At 43.3% G+C, this 19,903-nt stretch overlaps 2 protein-coding genes across 10 annotated transcripts in view; one reads left to right on the top strand and one right to left on the bottom strand.

Moving 5' to 3' along the window:
* The window catches only part of aatka (apoptosis-associated tyrosine kinase a), a 42,570-nt gene extending 27,828 nt beyond the window's left edge, over positions 1-14,742 (bottom strand). The window contains exons 1-2 of one of the 4 annotated variants that reach the window (XM_049561901.1): positions 14,331-14,742; positions 14,105-14,220 (exon numbers count right to left, since the gene is read on the bottom strand). In XM_049561901.1, coding sequence (XP_049417858.1) covers positions 14,105-14,186 — 82 coding nt within the window. In that variant the 5' untranslated portion in view covers positions 14,187-14,220; positions 14,331-14,742. Of the gene's footprint in view, positions 1-839; positions 915-1,606; positions 1,742-1,900; positions 2,006-14,104; positions 14,229-14,330 lie in introns of those variants that run through there. The other 3 variants (XM_049561900.1, XM_049561902.1, XM_049561903.1) reach the window with 3 other exon arrangements.
* A 2,919-nt stretch (positions 14,743-17,661) lies between these two features.
* Positions 17,662-19,903, top strand: part of LOC125879817 (immunoglobulin lambda-1 light chain-like) — a 41,101-nt gene continuing 38,859 nt past the window's right edge. For 2 of the 6 annotated variants that reach the window (XR_007447980.1, XR_007447979.1), the window contains exon 1: positions 19,698-19,828. Coding sequence is in view for 2 of the 6 variants with exons in the window: in XM_049561916.1 (XP_049417873.1) it covers positions 17,776-17,815; positions 17,908-18,234 (367 nt within the window). In the remaining 4 variants the exon portion in view is untranslated. Of the gene's footprint in view, positions 17,816-17,907; positions 18,235-19,696; positions 19,829-19,903 lie in introns of those variants that run through there. The other 4 variants (XM_049561916.1, XM_049561914.1, XR_007447978.1 and 1 more) reach the window with 4 other exon arrangements.

The raw sequence follows: 19,903 nt of genomic DNA, 5'->3' as shown, positions 1-19,903 counted from the left end.
AGTTTGGGCAACAGCCCGAGAGCCAGAAAATCATGCAGCTGGATTTGAGCTGAGAGATGAGAAGGGAGATGTGGGTGATGGCAAGACGGAGAGAGGTTCACCACAGTTTATTTACACATACTACCCACATTGTTATGATACATAAAATCATTACTGATGAAAATAACCCTGCTGACATCACTATGACATCATCAGTTACCTTCTCCAACTTAACAGAGTTCCCTTTCTCTACCACTGTATTTCCAGTCATGACCTGGGCTTCATGTGTTAAATCTGTCCTTATTAAGACGTTATGGTTTCGTTCATACAGTGTTACATTTGCTCAACTTTGTGGTTACTTCCCCAAATTAAGCTCACACACATCTTAAGAAAATGTTTTGGTGGTTGGAAATTCCAGGCTAAGAGCTTTCGGTTTTCATAGACAGCAGATCCATTATTTCTTATTTTCACGTTGTTTACATGAACCTTATTTGTGCATCTCTGTTCTGAGGTCTCACTCTTGAACCATTTTTCTCACGTTTTCCTCAAGAATAGAAAACAAATATTTTGAACTCCTCTTTCATTGTAAGCACTAAACCCGCAAGTAAACTTAACTAGCCGACCGCAGCAATCTGGCAGAGCTCTCCCATCTGTCAGCACGCCACATTATGCAAACATGTCTGCTTTCCAGACCTGCAGTTAACCACGTGGATGCCATGTTTACGCCCTTTATATGAGTGCTGTAAATCTATCTATCGATCTATTACAGCATGTTAAAGAATAGGACTGTCATATGTCCTCACTCCTGTGCCCATTGGGTCGACGAGGAGCTTTGGTGTGTGACGCTTGTGTGTGCTTACTTTTCCAGCTCACTGACTGAGACTCAGCGGTCCTGACCCATTTGGCTGTGGGGAACACACTGTTCCAGACCTGACAGCTCCTGTGGCCCAAACAGCACTGCTCCATCCAAAGCCTGACCCTGAGGTCACGGCCACAAAGCCTACACTCACACTCGCACAGGCAGACACACACGGGCAGACAATGAAAACAGACAGGCACTATGCATCCAGGTTTCTGCTTAAAGCAAGGTTTGAGGATTACAGCATGTATGCGTATGTGGGCACTGACCCGCCAACACATCACCATGGTAACAACCTTGCTGGCTTATTAGTTGATTGCCGTTTACGTGCAGTAAACCTCATGTCCCCTTTTTAACTTCCCCACTTTTGGAAGATACACAACATTTCTGCTGATGCTTCGTACACCGGCGCTCCCTCCTGTCTGTATCCCTGTGTTATGTGTGACAGCTTGTGTCTGTGTCTCCATGTGGAAGTGGAAAAGAAGGAACCCGAGCAGTGCCCTTTCTGGATCCACGACACATACCACAACACACAGCCTGAGTGGGCGGTGAGAGGATGCATTGTGTAGAGGCTGATAGGGGAAACAGCGATGAATACTCAAATCTAAGAAGAATCAAAACAAACTTTTATAAACATGCATTCTTTCTCTCTCCCACGATACATCTCGACTACCATCCCTTTTTTAAAGAAGCTTCAGCACTTTATAACGGTGAAATTCAGCAATTAAGTTCATAAACATTTTTTAAAATATGCTGCACATCAGTTACCTTGGCAAAGGTGCATGCTGAATCTATGGATGTGTAGATAGATGGATGGATGTGAGGGAGGAGGATGCTGTGCAGATGGTGCCAGAAAGAATGATGACACATGCTGAATCAGAGGGAGTGGTGACTCAGGGCACACTGAAGGACACGACATAGAACATACATACACATGTTGTTATTTCTATCAAGTCGGCTGCCATGATGTGCCAGCCCAGTGTCGCCCATGGCATTATTACACACCATCTTTCTATTTTTGTCTCACATTAAAGTTGAAGGCAACAATATGTATCTTTTCACCTTGAGGCAGGAAGTGTACGATCTCGTCAGCATCCTCCTTAGTTGGTCGCGTTCCCACAGGAAACCTCATTCATCTTGATAAGCTGTCTACCTTGAAAAGCGATCTAACCCGAGGCTGAGGCAACTGGCCACTGTCGGCCTCTACAGGCACTGATGAGGCAGAAGGTGACAGAGGGGTGGAACAGTGGACAAACCTTTTACTCTTTCACAAATAATGGAGGAATCATGGAAAGTGGCAACCCACTCTAAATTTGTTTTGTGAGTCAAATGACTGTGTTTCTTGTACAATAGTAAGAGAGGGCCCTTTGTCCTTCTACATTTCAAGCAAGAGCTATGTTTGCATTCATAAGACCCCCACTGAGCCGACACAGCGGCCCCATTAAAATGAATAAGGGGAGCGCTTTAGTCATGCAGTGCTGTTGTCTGTCTAAATAAAGCCTGAAGTCTGAAACCATGGCTCTCTTCTGAAAAATGTGACAGAACATTCAATCCAGGTAAGGGGCAAGCACAAGTTGCACAAACAGTTTACATCCATATCTGTCCAGACTCATATGTAGCCATGACAATAGACAATGCTTCAAATATGGATGTAGCTGCAGACAAACATCTTCAATCCAGCAGCACAGAATCAGCACAGTTTCAAGGTGGGCACCTAAGATTAGTATCACCAATTTAGTAACTGGACAAATGTCTCCCCTTCTGTTCCTGAGATATGGCGCTGAATACTGGCCATTAAAGTATTTATGCAGAACACTATGATGTCACTGTAAAGTTGACCTTTGAGATTTTGGATATAAAATGTCATCATTTTTATCTTTTTAGACATTTGTGTGAAATTTGGTCATAATTAGCATGTGAATTTTTGAATGAAGGCCAAAAACGTGTTCTGTGAGATGTTGGTGAAGATTCTCAGTTATCCATGTCATGATGAGCATGAGTGCTATACCACTGGCTACTGGACTTGCTTGAGTTTCTTGAGGACATTTCGCCTCTCATCCAAGAGGCTTCTTCAGTTCTAGTATGGATGTGGACCTTTACAGAATTGTTAAGGTCACATGTGTCATTGACCCTCCCGGCCATCTTGTGTGTCATTAGGATTAGTTGAGTCCAGGTTAGAATGAGTGTTTAGTCATCTGGGGAGGGATCTGCGGACTGCATTGTAGGTGGGTGATAAGTGGTGTGGTAGGCTACCTCCTCTGTATAAAGAAGGTTGTTTTAGTTGGACGTAGATGGCTTCTTTCACGCCTCTAGTTTGAAAGAGGTGCGAAAGAAGCCATCAATATAGCACTTGTGTTTTGTGAGGTCACAGTGACCTTGACCTTAGCAGGTGGCACTGAAATGGCCACCAAAATCTAAGGCAAAATGTTGCCACACCAATCTAATTAGTCCAGGTCCAAATTTGAGGACATTCCCTCAAGGTGTTCACAAGATTGCAACGGGCGGACAACCTGAAAATGTAATACCTCAGACCATAGCTGTCACCGTCTGTCACCGGGTCAGCGTGTCAGACCATGACAATGAAGAGAAAACTGTAATGGACCTGCACTTGTATGGCGCCTTTCTAGTCAAGCACTTTTGACACTTTGAGTCACATTCACCTATTCACACACATATTCAGGCTACCATACAAGGTGCCACCTGCTACTCGGTTTTGAACACACTTTGAATAGAGGGTGTAAAAGTACCTTGTCAGAACGTTACACGTATTTATAACGAGCTGGATGTAGCCTACACTCCAGGGCAGACATACCCCCAGAGATTTGGAGAAAGTTACAGAAGCAAATGATTCTCATCCTGTCACAATCATGACTCTAGCACTGAAAATCCTCATTATTTAGCTTCACAGTTCTTGGCTGCTTTGTGCATTATGTAATTGTTGGTATACCTTTGATTTCACTGTGTCAGCTCGGCTTATAAAGTGTTATATTTGCACACTGTAGTTTTTACCACAACACACGGATCATCATTTATAAGGCCTAAGTCCTCATTCACCACCAGAAAGTCTAATATGTCCATCCAGAGTAAAATCAGTGGCTCTATTTTCATAAAGCGACATTTGAAGAATTTATCTCCTACTCTCTCTGAAGAGCTATGAGAGAGCGACGACCCTGGGTCCTCCATAAATATTTGAGAAGCACACATTACTTCACCAGCTGCACGGCGAAATGAAAATAAAGCACTTAAAGCCGGGCTCATACCAGCTTTATTAAAAAGCTGTCTTCAAGACTGGAGGAAGATGAGCCATGTCCTGACGAATGGGAGGGGAGAGTGATGGAGGCACCATGCCACCTCCGCAATTCAGGCCGATGATGGGGAGGACGCGGTAGGATGAAGGGAGGGAGGGAGGAAAGGGAGAGAAATGAGTGGGTGTAAAGAGGATGAATGAATGAGGAGCCCATTGCTGTTGTTGTGAGACTTAATTGATAAAAATCTTGCTTTATTAAACATGACTTTGAACTCCTGCTCCGGATCAGTTTTACATAGCTAAACTGTGACTAGGAATATCATGATTCTCCAAATCTACGATTCAATTTGACTTTTGATTTTAAGGTCACAATTCGATTGAATTTTCGTTTTTAAGGTTTCTTTGTTTTTTCAGCACTGAAATCTATGCTGTTGTCAGACTATCGAGTCAACTATCAGTTACATTTTCAAATTCTTATGGACAAAGACAGGCTTCAGGTGTCAATTGTGATATAACAGCCACCAGATTCGTACTTTCGCTTCACTAGCATAGCCTACAAACTGTAATTTTTCTGTGAACAAGGCATTCGTCATTCACATAACTCAAGGGGAAGGCAAAATGTTGCCACACCATTGACTTCAATCAAACAGGAGAATTTTACAGCAGTGGCCACAGTGTCTGGAAAAGTGTAATCTTTTAATCTTTGGATGTGCGGGTGGAGAGAAAAAAAATACAAATGAGATGCATGTGCAAACCATATACAGACAAAGAAATATGCACTTGGAATGACATTTCAGTCTCCAGTCTCATGATGCAAACAAAGGCAGTGTGTGTGTGTACATTTGTGTGGATATGTGCGTGCCTGTGTGGAGAAAAACAAACATACCTGAGCAAAATAAGTTAGTGTGAGTTATGCTGGCTGCCATGCACCCATTATTCCTCCCATATTCCTCTGGTTTCCTGATGCTATTGTATGCATGTTTCTAAACATGCACCTAAATAATAGGCATAAAATGTCTGCTGCTGAAATGGCAGGCACGCTGACAGAAAGTGATAAACAGCGAGAGAGAAATATATAGACGTGTGCAGAGACGGAGGCCGTAGGAGGGAGCAGGAAAAGCTAAGGAATGCTTAACTGAATGACGCGTGTGTGTTCATGCGTATATGTACGAGATGAGAATGTAGTGTGTTAAGCACAGTCACCAAGCTTTTCATGGTAGATCATAAATAAAGCATGCGGCAGTGAGGTAGGGCTTTCTGTTGCCGTGCAGCTGTGGCAGGCAGCTGAAGCAACTGAATGCCAGTTCTACAGCTGCTGGAATATTCACTATGTGTAAGTACCTGGTATACACGATAGAGCTCATCCTGCTTTCAGCAAATCTGTTCCGAATGGACACGTGTAGGAGAGGGTGAGAGGACAAACACTGTAAGGGGGGCTTTAAAAACAAAATGGGGATTTTATTCAAGGCAGAGTGAGGCATGTACAATGCCTCCCACACTCGTATCAAGGCCAGAGCCGCGCCGTGTGGTCGTATTCACACACGAGCACAAGAACAGCGACCCACATAGAAAGTCAATTGGTGTTGCACCGGACTGCGTAAGGTAACTTTGAAGTTTCTGTGGTAACTGAGAGCACTGGGCTGTTGTTTCTGCTCCTGATAGCAGCAACTCCAAGTCCATGAGGAGGAACTCGAACACAGCACTGAAAAAAATGTTGCACGCTTTGACTCAGCCATGCAGAACAGAAGTCTCCCTCCCTGCGAGACGCTGTGCTCCCATCCTCCCTCTTTCTATTTCTTGTTAGTATGGTTGCTATGCATGCACAAATGCACACACACACCGCTTCTTGTTTTTGACCAAGAGACCAAGTAATGACAGTGCTGCAGGGTGGGCAGGGTGCCAAACTACACACCACTGCAATCAAATCGTCTTGAGAATGAAGTGAGGGGGAGACAAAGAGGGGGGGACGAGAGGCTGAGATACAGTTTCAACTGCAGTTGGTATTCAGTAGACAGGGACATACATTATACAGCCATTGTGTTATGTAAATGTCTCCATTTGATGTGCGGTCAGTGGCCACAGACTGAGCTTTGTGTCCGTCAGGAAGGCAGCATTGGCTAGAAACATGTCCAGGTGGCACTAATGACCAAGCTGCACGCAATATACTGCAAAAAGACTGTGGGAAGTCTGTGGAGGCTGGAGTCACCGTATGCAACAGGAGGCTAGCTGCCGCCATTATTCAGCCACTTAACTGCCCCTCCACCTCCCCTCAATGCTTCCTAATGGGTAAACATCACACAGAGAAAGAGAGCACAGAGAGCCCCAAATCTCTCTGAGCATGCGTTTAAATTCAGGACAGTGCTGCAGGGGCAAACAAGCTCCTCCATCTGCCCTGCCTGGCCTGCACCAAGTGGCGTCCAACAAAAACACACACACTCAGGAACACACTAACAAAAAAAAAATGCAATGGTGTGGTTGGGAAGAATTGTGGGTTAGGATACAGCAGACAGGATAGATAGAGACAGGAGTGAAGTGTAACCTTTAGGTTTAGATTTACAGGTCAGTTAGGAGGCAGCAGGAGGAGAGCAGCGCAACCCAGGTTGATGCGATGTTGCGATGGGAAAAATGGATGCACCTTCAACCAATCCCAGTGAATTCTGTTTGTCCAGTCACAACTTTTCAGTAAATTTGACCAATCATTGCAGCTTTCCATGAGTTTCACCAATCAAAGCACTCACCAAACTTGCTTGTTACTGGTCGTGACGATGCAGACGCGTGACACAAAGGTCTCACATTTACAGCCAAAAATAACTGCTGAAGGCAAGGCATGTCCCTGATGTTGTGCACAAAAGCAGGGGAGAACTGCTTTGCACTGTGTTAAATGTTTTGGTGAAACGAATGAAAATCAAGGATTAACACACACTTTTCGACCCCAACCAGAGAAAACGTGTGTACAACAGACAAGTCAAATCATCATGGTGAAGGCTGTTGCAACCAGATCTGGTGCACGTGCTGACAAAATCAAGGGGACTTAGATAAATATGCATGGTTAGCGGTAACGTAAAGCATTGCACTCTTTTAGAAAAGCTGCAATTTTTGGCTCAACAATCCCAAAAGAAGCCTTCAAAATCCTGAGGAATGGAGCATAAAACTCAACATACATAGACACACAAGCAGAAAACTACAGAGGTGTTTGACTAGAAGTTGCTTGATGAGGTGCTGCCCACTAAAGAACTGCATCGAAAACAATCAGCTCACAGTTGCAGGTAACAGACAGAGCTGCCTTCCTGTATATGCGCCAAGCTAAACATTGATTCACCACTGCTTTTGTGCATGTGTAAATAGAACGCATAAAGACGATCGTTAGGGATCAATTTCTGGCTCAAGCGGTTAGCTCATCTTTGGTGTCAAGATGTAACTTGAGCACCTGCTTTAAAAGACTGGCTCTATATGTATCAGCGTCTGGGGATGCAGAGTGGCCAGAGTTAGCCCTCCTCTTCACTCCGCTGCATTGTTAAGAGAAGTGAGCTCTGCTCCGACACAGCCCAGGTTCCCAAGGGAGACAGACGCCCGACAGCAGCCCTCTGTTACAGCTGCATGAAGAGGGGGGAGATCATGAGGTAGGACAGAGGGAGGGAGAGAAAGTGCTCTGGAGAGTGGAGGAGAAGGAGAGCAGAAGCAAAAGTATAGAGCAGGGAGCATCGGACTGCAGAGGAGGAAGCATTCTGCAAACATGCACACACACACACACACACACACACACACACACTGGTCTCTAGCTGACAGCAAAAAGAGCAGCATGGCACGATTAATGGCAGGGTACTATATCCTCCACCCATTTGCATCCTGTCTGCCATTCTCTAGTCATGCTCTCTGTGAATGACTGCAGATGGCAGAGGGATGCGATGGTCTGCAGAGAGCCATGATAACTGTCATTAACTGGGAGTGAGAGCCCAGGAGGACCACCATGGATCAGCATTACAGCCCTGTCATGTCCGTCCCCTGACAGCCCCAGCAAGGGCACACTGCTGGAGGGGAAAAGGTCTGAATATCAACTCTGTCTCTAGTGGACGGACTTTTTGGGTAAATTTCACAGGTCGACTACTGTTTATCATCAATAATGCATTCATTTGAGACATTATTATAATTAATGTGACAGATCATTGCAGAGGAGACTGGCATCTGTTCTGCATTTTGCAGTGTGGGCTGCTGGGTCAAATTATGAAGGAAATGTGCTGAATTGGGTGATTATTATGCAGCAGAAAAAGAATCAGCGCTACTGTTTCTTCTGCACAAATGGAACAAAAGCTGCTCACAGTTTATCGCACGGGAAAACACACAGCTGAATGAATGAATGGAATGAAAATATGTTTATCCTCTTGAGTCAAGTAGAGGAGGGAACTTTACCAAGGATTCGGGGATCCTCTTTACAACAGGAAGCAACACAGTTTATGGGAAATGTACATTTTCCCGCTGCAATCTTTACAAACACTGACATACTAATCATCACAATTAATTTACCAATGACAAAAAATGCTACACAAAGCACCTTTGACATACAAATCAACCACTTGTAAAAGAGTAGCACAAGCACTAGCAGAGGTTTTACTGTCATACATAAACTGGATGTAATACACAGGCAACACTGGGAAAGAGAGTGTGCTAATGAAGGACACAAACATGCATCTCTGCCCACAGCAGTATAAGACTGAGTGGAGTTTTCTTTTAATCATTACCAGCATTTTAAAATATGTAGGTCTTAAAATCACATTGTAAAAAGTTCAACTTGTGGTTATCCCAATGGGATTCTTTGCTTTCTTTGCCTGGTAAACTTTGTTGCAGTGTTTAATCACACATTCGGACACGAGTGGCGAACTTCCTTATCATTTGGTTACATGGATAAACAATAAATACTGTGTTTCATTAAAGCTTGTTAAAGATTTAGCAGTAATCAAGTGTGAAGATTTCCTTTCAACACTGACACATTATGAGTTTGTAAAAAGAAAATACTCTGCTATGATAATTTGGTTTGACATGGTTTTCTTGCATAAATAAAAAGCCCTAAAAGGAGCTGTGACTGGAGCAAGTCCCCCATTGAGAAATTCTTGAGCTGGAGTCCGCCCCGCCAGCCACCTTTTTTGTGCTAGGTTGATCAGTAAAGGAGTCGTTAGCATTAGCGTTAGAGGAAATATTGGAGAGATTCAGCCATACATGTTCGAGCCTCAGTCAGACCCAGACCAGAGTCCTGCATGGGTCTGATTTTCAAGACCTGTTCCCGAACCGGAACTTGCATACATGCACCTGCCCTGCCACCCCCACATATGACCATTAAGTCCCACAACCCGACCTGACTTGACAACACAAGATCCATGGCCTGACCCCAGACTGCACATCCTATAATAATCATGTGATGTTCAAATAATTTTTTTTTTCAAAGTGACCATTTTGGGACATTCAATACATGTGAAACTCAGATAATATAATTTAAAATGAAGGTAGTTCAGGGAATATTTTTTTTGCTTATTTCTCATAACATTGAGCAGCACATCCCCGCAATTAAAGGCCTGTTAATAACACACCTGATTGAAGTGGCACTCATATTTTAGCTGGCAGAAAAGACAGAGCCGACACACAATCAGTAGTCAGAAGAAAAACATTAAAACATCAAATTAAATGATTACTATTCTCATGTCATTTTAATATTTTTATCATCCAACACCTGCAATACGACCCACTTTATTCATCCAAAGCAAACCCAAAAATAAATTAAGCCAAAATACCACCCACAAATCACCTTTTTCGCAGGTCACCAACCAGGTACCCCTGGGTAACTGACCTGACGCAGGACTCTAACCAAAAGTCAGCTGAGGGGTCTGTTGTGCATAAGAATCTAGCAGATGTACCAGAACGCTAAGTGTAGTTAGCATCTTTTGTTTGCTTATGTTGTTTGTAGGCTAGCTGGCACAGGGTTATATATCAGATGTCTAATTAAAGTTTGCAGAGAGATATTCTGTCCGGCTGAGAATTTAAGACACTAAAGCTTAGTTAAAGATGTGTGCAATGTGTGCAATGTTTAGTTAAAGCTTTGCACACATACAAGTAAGAATAGTCAAGGTCAGACATTTTAAGTTTAAGTTTAATACATCCAGCGTCATGCTTGCATTTGGCCATGTTGTTGAGCTAGTTTGCTGTCTCTGTCAAGTAGCTGTCCATTCACTTACTCTACAGCAGGAAATGGCACTTCAAAATAAAAGCTATGCACCAGAAATTCCCCGTACTTCAAAATTAAGTGTGTTTATGACAAACATTTTAGGGGACTAAAATGTTCAGATAATGATGGCTTTGTAGCAATCCAAAGTGTATAAAGACACTATATAGAATGAAATATGTTACCTGTAATAGTATCATCTTAACTAAAGCATTTGCAAACAGACCTGACAGAACACAGCTCTGCGCACACACACTCCAGGAAGATGTGACCGGGCCCTCTCCTCTAGGCCTCTGCCTGATAAATACAAATGAGATGCATGTGCAAACCATATACAGACAAAGAAATATGCACTTGGAATGACATTTCAGTCTCCAGTCTCATGATGCAAACAAAGGCAGTGTGTGTGTGTACATTTGTGTGGATATGTGCGTGCCTGTGTGGAGAAAAACAAACATACCTGAGCAAAATAAGTTAGTGTGAGTTATGCTGGCTGCCATGCACCCATTATTCCTCCCATATTCCTCTGGTTTCCTGATGCTATTGTTAAGCACATGCTCCCACTCTGACACACAGGCAGTGAATTCACATTGCACACGGCCGCACTTTTCACCCAAATGTCTCCCACCTGTCCAACCAATTTGAAGCAGTCCTCTTGAGTGCAAGGTCGCACACGTGTGCTGCTTTATCACCAACCTAAAACTTCCCTAAAATCAGTCCACCACACCTCAACCTTGCTTCATAACTAGCATACGTCTCCACTTCCATCCACCACTTTGTGACGATATAACGAAATGGCTCTCAGGGTGCACCAGCATTTAAATTCAACAGCCAGAATTGATACTTGGTGAAGAATTAAATACTGCATGAAACCCATTAAGTATGCAATTGCACACACACACACAGGCCTTCGACGAGTATGACTCCAAGAAAACCCACATCCCCCACATCATCACACAGAGAGCACATAGAGGAGACAGAGATGGTTCCCCTTGACTGCTTAAATCCACTTCATTCTTATTCTAGTTCCCCCAGAGGCTGACTTATGTAACTAAAGTGCTTGGTTACACATGGAGAGATGAATAATCAAACAGTCAGCCATGGCTGGCTTGTAGTGACCGAGTCAGTGGGAGGAGCTGAGAGAAAGTCAAGACACCATTTTTAACATCTTTCCTCCCTTGGTTATAGCCTGCAGTGGTGTGTCCATGTGTGTGCGAGGGCACGTGCAAAGCTTTCCTGCATGTGGTATGTGCATTATGCATTATGCTGTAAAGTGTGTGTGAGTGACAGTGTGTGCTCTTTGGCGTCTACACCAAGATACCGTCGGTGGCGCGCACTCTAGCTGCCACTGCCACCTCCAGGCTCTAGAGGAGACTGCTGAAAGACAGTCTGCCACAGTTGCTGCATTGTCAGCTTGTTGGTGTATCGTTGCTGCCTTCCAGGTCAGTCTGTCTTCTTTTTGCCCCGACGGTAAAGCGATGCATATTAATTCTGTTCGTAGGGCACAGCCAGGTTTTCAAATAGCTACCCTTCACACGCACACATTCGCCTCCTCTCCTGACGGGAGAGCTCTCCGAGGTGCTGAAGCAGTGGTAAGCCAGGTGCAAGCTGCAGTTGTCACTGGTGCAGAATGCCACACATCGGCCCTCACATGCCCCAGCTTGTGAGGGCCGATGTGGTCTGGACATCAGAAAAATCCTGCTCTGGTGTGTGTCCGTCCATGCTGATGGCTTATATAGTGCCTTGCAATGTGACGACTGACCTGGCCATATAGCTGTTCTCCTCTGTCTGGGTGTGTGTTTGTGCATGACTGTTTGTGTGAGCGCGTGCAGAGGTAGAGAACACCAAATTCTTACATAGCCCCAGGCGTAGGGAGGAAGTGCAGCTGTGGAGGGAGGCTCGAGCGGTGCTACAGTTCAAACGCTGGATTTTGTGTTTTTAAATGTGTGTTTTATTAATCTGCTCCTCAGCCTCACAGAAAGCACATTCCAACTACAGCTGATTGAATGCTGCTGTGTGTCCCTCCCCTTTAGCGTTTCTCTGTCCCTCACACTGGCCATGAAAATGACTGGCTCCTCCTCACACGCCCCCTTCCATCGCCTTGGTAACATTGATTTTCAGCGCAATTACTAGGAAGGAACAGGGCCGCTTCTGAGGTGCCACTCTAATGAGAAGTGTAGATCATTATGACAGGGGAGTGATGATCCAGACCCCGTCCTCGACTCTAGCTACATACAAGCTACATGTACACTCATGCCCCACACTTCTCCTTAAACCAACCAATCCCAACGCATGTGCTGATTCCACCCTGACCTGTCACTAAGGCTATTCACTCAGCTGAAGAAAGAAAATATGAACGTTTCATTGCACATTCCTGAGGAGGAATTTTCAAAATCTGAGCTCTCCTCCAGGAAAAAAATAATAATACCAAGGCAATTAAATTAGAAGATGCCCCAGAAGAGCTGCAGTTAGTAGGCATTTTACCCATAATTCAGCTGGGAACCATTTATCCTGCTTCAAATGAAAAGATTGCACTCCTCCGGTCGGTTTGTATCATATTTCACTGCACAGAACCAGGGGTAGCCAGCTCAGCACCCACTACACATTCCACACCGAGAAGTGCTTTTGTCATGGTTTCCCAAATATCTAAACACTAAACCACTCTGTGATTCTCAGTGCAGTGTGTTCTAAAGCAAAGCAGAATATTATCTGGGACAGGTCAGCCATTATTTATGAAAACTGTGATGCCACATGAATGTACTATGTATTAGTCTTGCATTATCTGTGTTTTAGAGATGTATCCGCTGATCTAACTCATCTCTCAAATCTTACATTTTGCATCCACAATGCGTTATGTGATGGTGATGCCTTCTCATCACTTGTCTTGCTATGGTGCATGTGTTTGTTGACAGTCAGACAGCCATTGCAAGCAGTGACACTTCCCAAATGCCAACATGAAGGAGCATTTTAGTGTCACATTCTGAGGGAGAGGTGCAAAGAGTGAGAGCTGTGGAGTCACAGCAAGGAAATATGAGGGTGGTATAATTGGACAAAGAGGGATCACTGAGTGCGTGCAGTTTGTGGAGGACAGATAGATCCTGAAACTTGAGAGCCACTGGACTCGCCGTCATTTGTATGCTCAGCACACTGCGCTCAGTGCAGGGGACGCTCTCAGTCCTGTTTACACTCGCACACGGCTATTTATTCTGCTCTAATTCAAGCCCTCACATGGGACAGCCATGACTTCCTGCTCGGTGGTCCCGTAGCACTGCAGCAGCACCTGGGTTCTCCTTCCCATCACCCCAGACACCCAGGGGGGGATGATTAAACGCTGCATCCAAACGGGCAGAGAAGAAGCGCAACCTCCGGCAGTGCAGCCACACACCTCTGTCAGCGGGTCACCTCTGTAATGTTGGAGTCGGTTAGCACGCACACACCCTGATCATAGCGCACAGTACACACATGCACGCACGCAGCTGCAGGGATGTATGTGTAGGGCTATGCAGAATCTGTGCAGGCACAACTTTTAACCCTCTTGTCACCAAGCTGTAAGGGGCCGATTGAATGTAAAACATCTGAGCTAATCTTGTGATGTTTGGGCGCACTGTGGTGGTGATGATGATGATGATGATGATGATGATATGGCAAGAAAACGCTGTATACAATGATGTAGCGTCAGGACACAGTGTATGGCCTTGCATCAAACACCAGATTCACTCAGCTTCATCATAAAAAGACATACATCTCAAAGCAGGTCTGCAGCAAATGGCCAAACGCTCTCATTCAAGCCAACCATCAGTTTGACCCTTACCTGTATCAAAGTGGGAGCTGAAGGCAAAACTGGGATTGAAAAACGCCGAAGACATGACAATCACATGTAGGGCACAGACCATCCTCCTCGTTGCGTTGCAGAAGACAGCAAAAAGCCTAAACACAAAAAAAAGGGTCAAGAATAAATTCCCGACTCAGGTGCGTTTTTTGAGATTCAAGTAACCTGTGGTCGGAGCGGTGATGCGCAGCATTTTATTCCATCACACCTCACAGAGAGCCCCCCGAAAATCCTGCTCCACCTTCAGCTCGAGCAGATTTGGAGACAGATGTTGACAGTCAGTTCCATTTCACCACATCTGTTAGTGTACTTGCTTGACAACAAAATCCCGTCTCGCGCTGTCTTTCATTTGACTGCTATTCTGGACAGGTTCGGTGTACCTACTCGGTCACCCGTTATTTACACCAATTTTTGACACTGCAGAATCTTGGCTGCTCCAAACATTTGGTGATCTCCCATTTGTCTTCCTTTCAGAATAAACCTCTGGTTGCTCCTTGTCCAGCCCTATATGTAACATGCCGTTTTTAGGGAGAGCAGCTGGTTCTTTTTTTTAAAAAGATGCGTCGGTCAGCGATGCGCATTTGGGTTTCAGCTTCGGTACAGAAAGAATGAGCGACATCTTGCACCAGTGTCAAGTCACACAAAGTATACAAGTACTTCCGTTTACATCTTTCAAAATAAAACCTATGTACGCGTCATAAGACTGATGTTTGTCTTTTATTTTGAAGACAAAGCCACGCAGTGCTCCGGCTTTCTCTGTCACGCTTGACGCAGCCATTTCCAGAGGAATCCTGGTTGGTGAGCGTGCGCGCGCGCGTGCGTAGGCTATGTGTTTAAAGTTGTTTTAAACAGAACATATTACTAAAAGACTCTCGTATGTTTTTACTGAAATTGGGAACACAGGGACCACAATGCCTTCTGTCCTGGCATCCCACCAGGTCTCAACAACACCAGGTCCAACAGGCGATGATGATGGGCACAGAGGGCCACCGTCCAGCCCACAAACAGCCCATTTTGGGGACAGCATGGTTGGCTTCAGAGGCTCTAGTGAGACATGCAGGTTGACAGCTGTGTAGGAAGGTAGCCAATGGGCAGGTGACTGGCAGAGGCGGGAAAATTAAACACTGCGACTAGTGGACAGGTGAGGAAAAGCAGGCAGCATAGGCATCACCAAACATGACTTCGACAAAATGATTTGTCCAACGTTGCCCAAATTATCTGTGCTGCATCAGTCAGCATGGATAATTTTGCAATCCACATATTTATGGTACTATATCACACTTTCAAATGATCTAGGGCAGGGGTGTCAAACGTATTGTAGTCCATAGGCCACATTCAGCCCAATTTGATCTCAGATGGGCCTGACCAATAAAACCATCGCACAATAGCCTATAAGTAACATCAGCTCCAATATTTTCCCTTTGTTGTATAAAGAATTACAAGCACATTTTAGACATTTATTCTTTTTACAAAACAGATGAACAGTGTGAGATGTCTTAAGAAAAGTAAGTGCAATGTCAACAGTATGTCTCAGTTTTTGACACAGATGCAGACATCCTGATACAGATTCTCTTGAACTGAAGCTGCTGATTGAATATTTTGCACAATGTTTATTAAACATGGTCACAGTAAGTATACATTGTTATATCAGAGAACCGATCTGGTCAGGGTCGAAAAGCCTCTGAAGCAGAATTTCACTTGGATTAGGCAACGCATTGTTTAACTTGCCCCTGAAACCTGGCACCTCTTGAGCAAGGTCTCACCCCAAAGTCTTCGAAATCTGGCGTTCAGGCAGTGACTTGCGGTGTCAGAAACCAACGAAAAAAGGTGTCCTCTAATGTCGGCATGATACACAGCTGGTTACCGTTAGAGTTTAATGGCACCCGCTGGTGTTGGGGGAAACACAGTGGGACAAGGACAAAAGTCCAAGTGGGGTGGGAGAGAGGTGTGGTGGATGGGTCCTATAAACATCGGCCTTCACCCGAGAGAGCAGCATTTGTGTCCCATAAGATTCTAAAGCCAAACCCCATTCTTTTTTTTCCTAAACCTAACCATGTGTTTGTTGAAGGAAAAAAACACGTCAATTCAGGGTGTTTTACTGACATAGTGCATTTATTTTGAAAGAGACTGTATGTAAACTGCAAATTTCCTGTGAAAACAGAAGTATATCTTGAATAAAGAGAACTTGACATGGTATCCCGGAACATCAACAACCATCGCACCCAGGGTACCTTGCACTTCTTGTGCTGCATTTGCTGTGGCCGACCTCACACATGATATTACTCTGACTTGTGTTCTTTGAGACTTGACCAATTTTTTGGATGGATTTTCTGTTTCAGTAGATTCATGCAAACTTTTTGTCAATCATTCAAATTGACTCCAAATATAATAAGAGACCACAAATATGTTAGATCATGTCTGCATTCTTTAGACAGAAATTTAAGCTAAACTAATTTAGAGTGAGTGTTGCCTATGTTATGTTGCATTAAAACCTAAAATTCCTCCTCCCCTCTCTCTCTCTCTCTCTCTCTCTCTCTCTCTCTCTCTCTCTCTCTCTCTCTCACACACACACACACACACTAATGCTTCCTATTAGCCCTCTGCTGGTTGTCAGCAGTAACACAGACAAAGTGTCAAGCATCAAAGTAAAAGATTACAGTTCCCAAGTACTACTATACTATATACTATATATACTATAGATAGTTCACATGTACCATTCAACCATGTATGTCTTGCAGATTTATTAATTTGAGGAATATATAAATGTATTCAAATTCTTGATTGATGACCTAACTGCATAAAATGAAGTAGTCTTTGAGACAATATTTGCCTGCATGTCTTCTGACAAATGATACATGTGTTAGTTTGACTTTGTGTGGTTTAATCTGCAAAACCTGATGACAACAAATAAAGAAAAATACCGGGAATTGTTATTCTGTTGAATGCCCACTAGAGTGCAGCACTCGCTTACTATTAGAAGGCACAGAGGGCACTGTAACTGATTCAAATAGTTTTTTTTCTTTTTTGAACACACATAAAAAAGAAAAAAAGAGGAAAAAGTAGCAGCTCTAGATTTCACTTCAGCAGGATGCACCTGCAGGCCTCCTGTCTTTATTTAGCTGCATGTAAATGAGATAAGATGTGATAAAAACCGCCCTTGACTAGAAACACAACAGAAATGAAAATATGAAATGTGAATTAAAATATCATGAATTTTGTTTGTTTGTTTACAGTTTTACATGTGCATTGGTGTTTCACATTTTCTCCTTTGAAAAAACTTGTGAATCGGGTAAAGATAGTTTTTGTAAAGCAAGCAAGAACATATAAAGATTCAAAGTTGATCCAAACTTGAATACATGTCATGAATATCAACTAATGGGGAGTGGACAAAGTAACAATTCTATTCCATTAAAACTGCAAGAAAATAATTTTTGATCCTGGCATTATAGCACATGGATGATGAAACAGGAGGCAAATGTGAGAAAGCATGCAGACTGAAGCAACGCTCCTCCTCCTGTCAGTCACTCTCAGTTTCAGTGTGCTATTAAATTGCTCCTCCAGCACCTCCTCTCCTCATCCTCCAAAGCCTGTGATCTGTCAGCAGTAAGCTGACTTTCCAAGTTACAAGGCCATTCTCAGCACACACTGACAACATGCTGGGGACCCTCTGCACTCTCATCACTGCTCTAACATGTAAGGAGGCTGACTTACTGCAGCTTTGAGCTCATGTTGGATTCATCAGTCTGTGTGTTTCTCTTGACTCCATGTCATCTTGTTGTTTCCAGGTGTGAGTGGTGTGACGGTGGTGACACAGAAGCCTCCTGTTGTGACGCTGAGGAAAGGAGAGACAGCCACCATGGACTGTAACCTGGGGACTGTTGTTAACACTGCTTTCTGGTATAAACAGATTCCAGGAGGAGTTCCTCAGTATGTACTGAGCTTTTATCACACCTGGAGCTCTCCAACCTATGGCTCTGGTTTCTCCTCTCCCAAATTCACATCTACTCATCAGTCAACATCAGATTATCGTTTGATCATCAACAATGTGGAGGAGGGAGACTCAGCAGTCTATTACTGTCAAACATGGGACAGCTCTGCTAGTGAGAACGTATCACAGTGATTTACACTGTGACAAAAACCTCCTCACTAACTACTTCTGCTTTTTGACCTGCTGATACATCTTGACTGGCAGTGAAGCCATCAGTCAATGCTTCTTGTAACTTCCACACTTCTACATTTAAAGTATATTTTCGAATGCCAAAAACCAACCCATTAGATTCTCTTATAAATTATCATGGTGGTACATGCCTATTATACAAACAATATATTTATCCAGGTAAAGTTGAGTCAGGATTTAATACTCTGTTGAAAACAAAATCATTTACAAAAAATATTATCTCTTGCTGCTCATCACAAAAGATTAGAAAGTGTGCAACAGTTTCTTGATAAAAGAATAAAATCCTTGTTAAGACAATTCCTCTGTTGCACATGCAGTGATGATTATTATAGTTATGCTGCTGCAGTAAATATGAATCCAACTGTAGTGTTTCCACTTCCTTGGTAGCTACAAAGTTCAACCGGCAGACGGAAGATGAAAAAACAAAACAGTTTGTCAAAGTGCAGCTAAAATAAAACCAAGCGAAGATGCTACATTTATCTGATAACATACCATCTATATTCACAGATTATTCATATGTTCTTAATAAACTAATCTCAGGAGTCATTATCAATATGGAGCGTGTAATGACACTGATATAGGAGATAAGCTGTGTGAAGATAGAGAGATTACTGGTAAATATTTTATTTCCTCTTCACGTTTTGGTCATAGAACACTGTTTACTTCACATACAATATGAAAGATGAATATGAGCTGATAAAGTGATGATGTCATTTGTTGGATGTTTTTGAATATGAATTGAAGAAGTGATTAAGGAAATCAGTCTGAGGGGAGTTAATAATACTCCTGTAAAGAACAGACCTCCAAACATCAACATAAACATTAATGTTGTGAAATATGAAATTATTATAATCAGTAAGCACTACTTGCTTGGATGAGTCACATGTTAAAACCAAGGTCCATGTAAATGAAGAGGTCAAGTGTCAGCTCTCTGTAAAATCAGAGGGAACTGTCTCTGACTGGAAACACACTGATAGTTTCATGATGAACATGTTGTTGATAAAATACAGTTGAGCTCTTAGCTGTGTTAATTACAGTATGTACATGTGTGCAGAGACAAAGTTTCTATCTTGCAGAAGATGTCTGCTGTTGACTCATGAAAAACTTGTAAGCAAAATGATTGACAAATGATAAAACTCTCATGCATGAATTCCATCTATTAGGAAGTGAAAGTAGTCAGAAATCCATATATACTGTGGGCTTCTTTACATCATGACATCATTGTATTTTGTCAATGAAAGTTTTCAGCTAAATTGACAATAATGAATAAAGTAAAGACATTTCCCTCCACAGAGGATCTGAGGTCAACAAATGTGAGAAAGCATGCAGAGTGAAGCAAAGCTCCTCCTCCTGTCAGTCACTCTCAGTTTCAGTGTGCTATTAAATTGCTCCTCCAACACCTCCTCTCCTCATCCTCCAAAGCCTGTGATCTGTCAGCAGTAAGCTGACTTTCCAAGTTACAAGGCCATTCTCAGCACACACTGACAACATGCTGGGGACCCTCTGCACTCTCATCACTGCTCTAACATGTAAGGAGGCTGACTTACTGCAGCTTTGAGCTCATGTTGGATTCATCAGTCTGTGTGTTTCTCTTGACTCCATGT

Source organism: Epinephelus fuscoguttatus, linkage group LG19 (genome assembly GCF_011397635.1).
Source record: "Epinephelus fuscoguttatus linkage group LG19, E.fuscoguttatus.final_Chr_v1".
NCBI lineage: Eukaryota > Metazoa > Chordata > Actinopteri > Perciformes > Serranidae > Epinephelus > Epinephelus fuscoguttatus.
The sequence above is the reverse complement of the archived record's forward strand: the minus strand, read 5'-3'. Positions and strand labels throughout refer to the sequence as shown.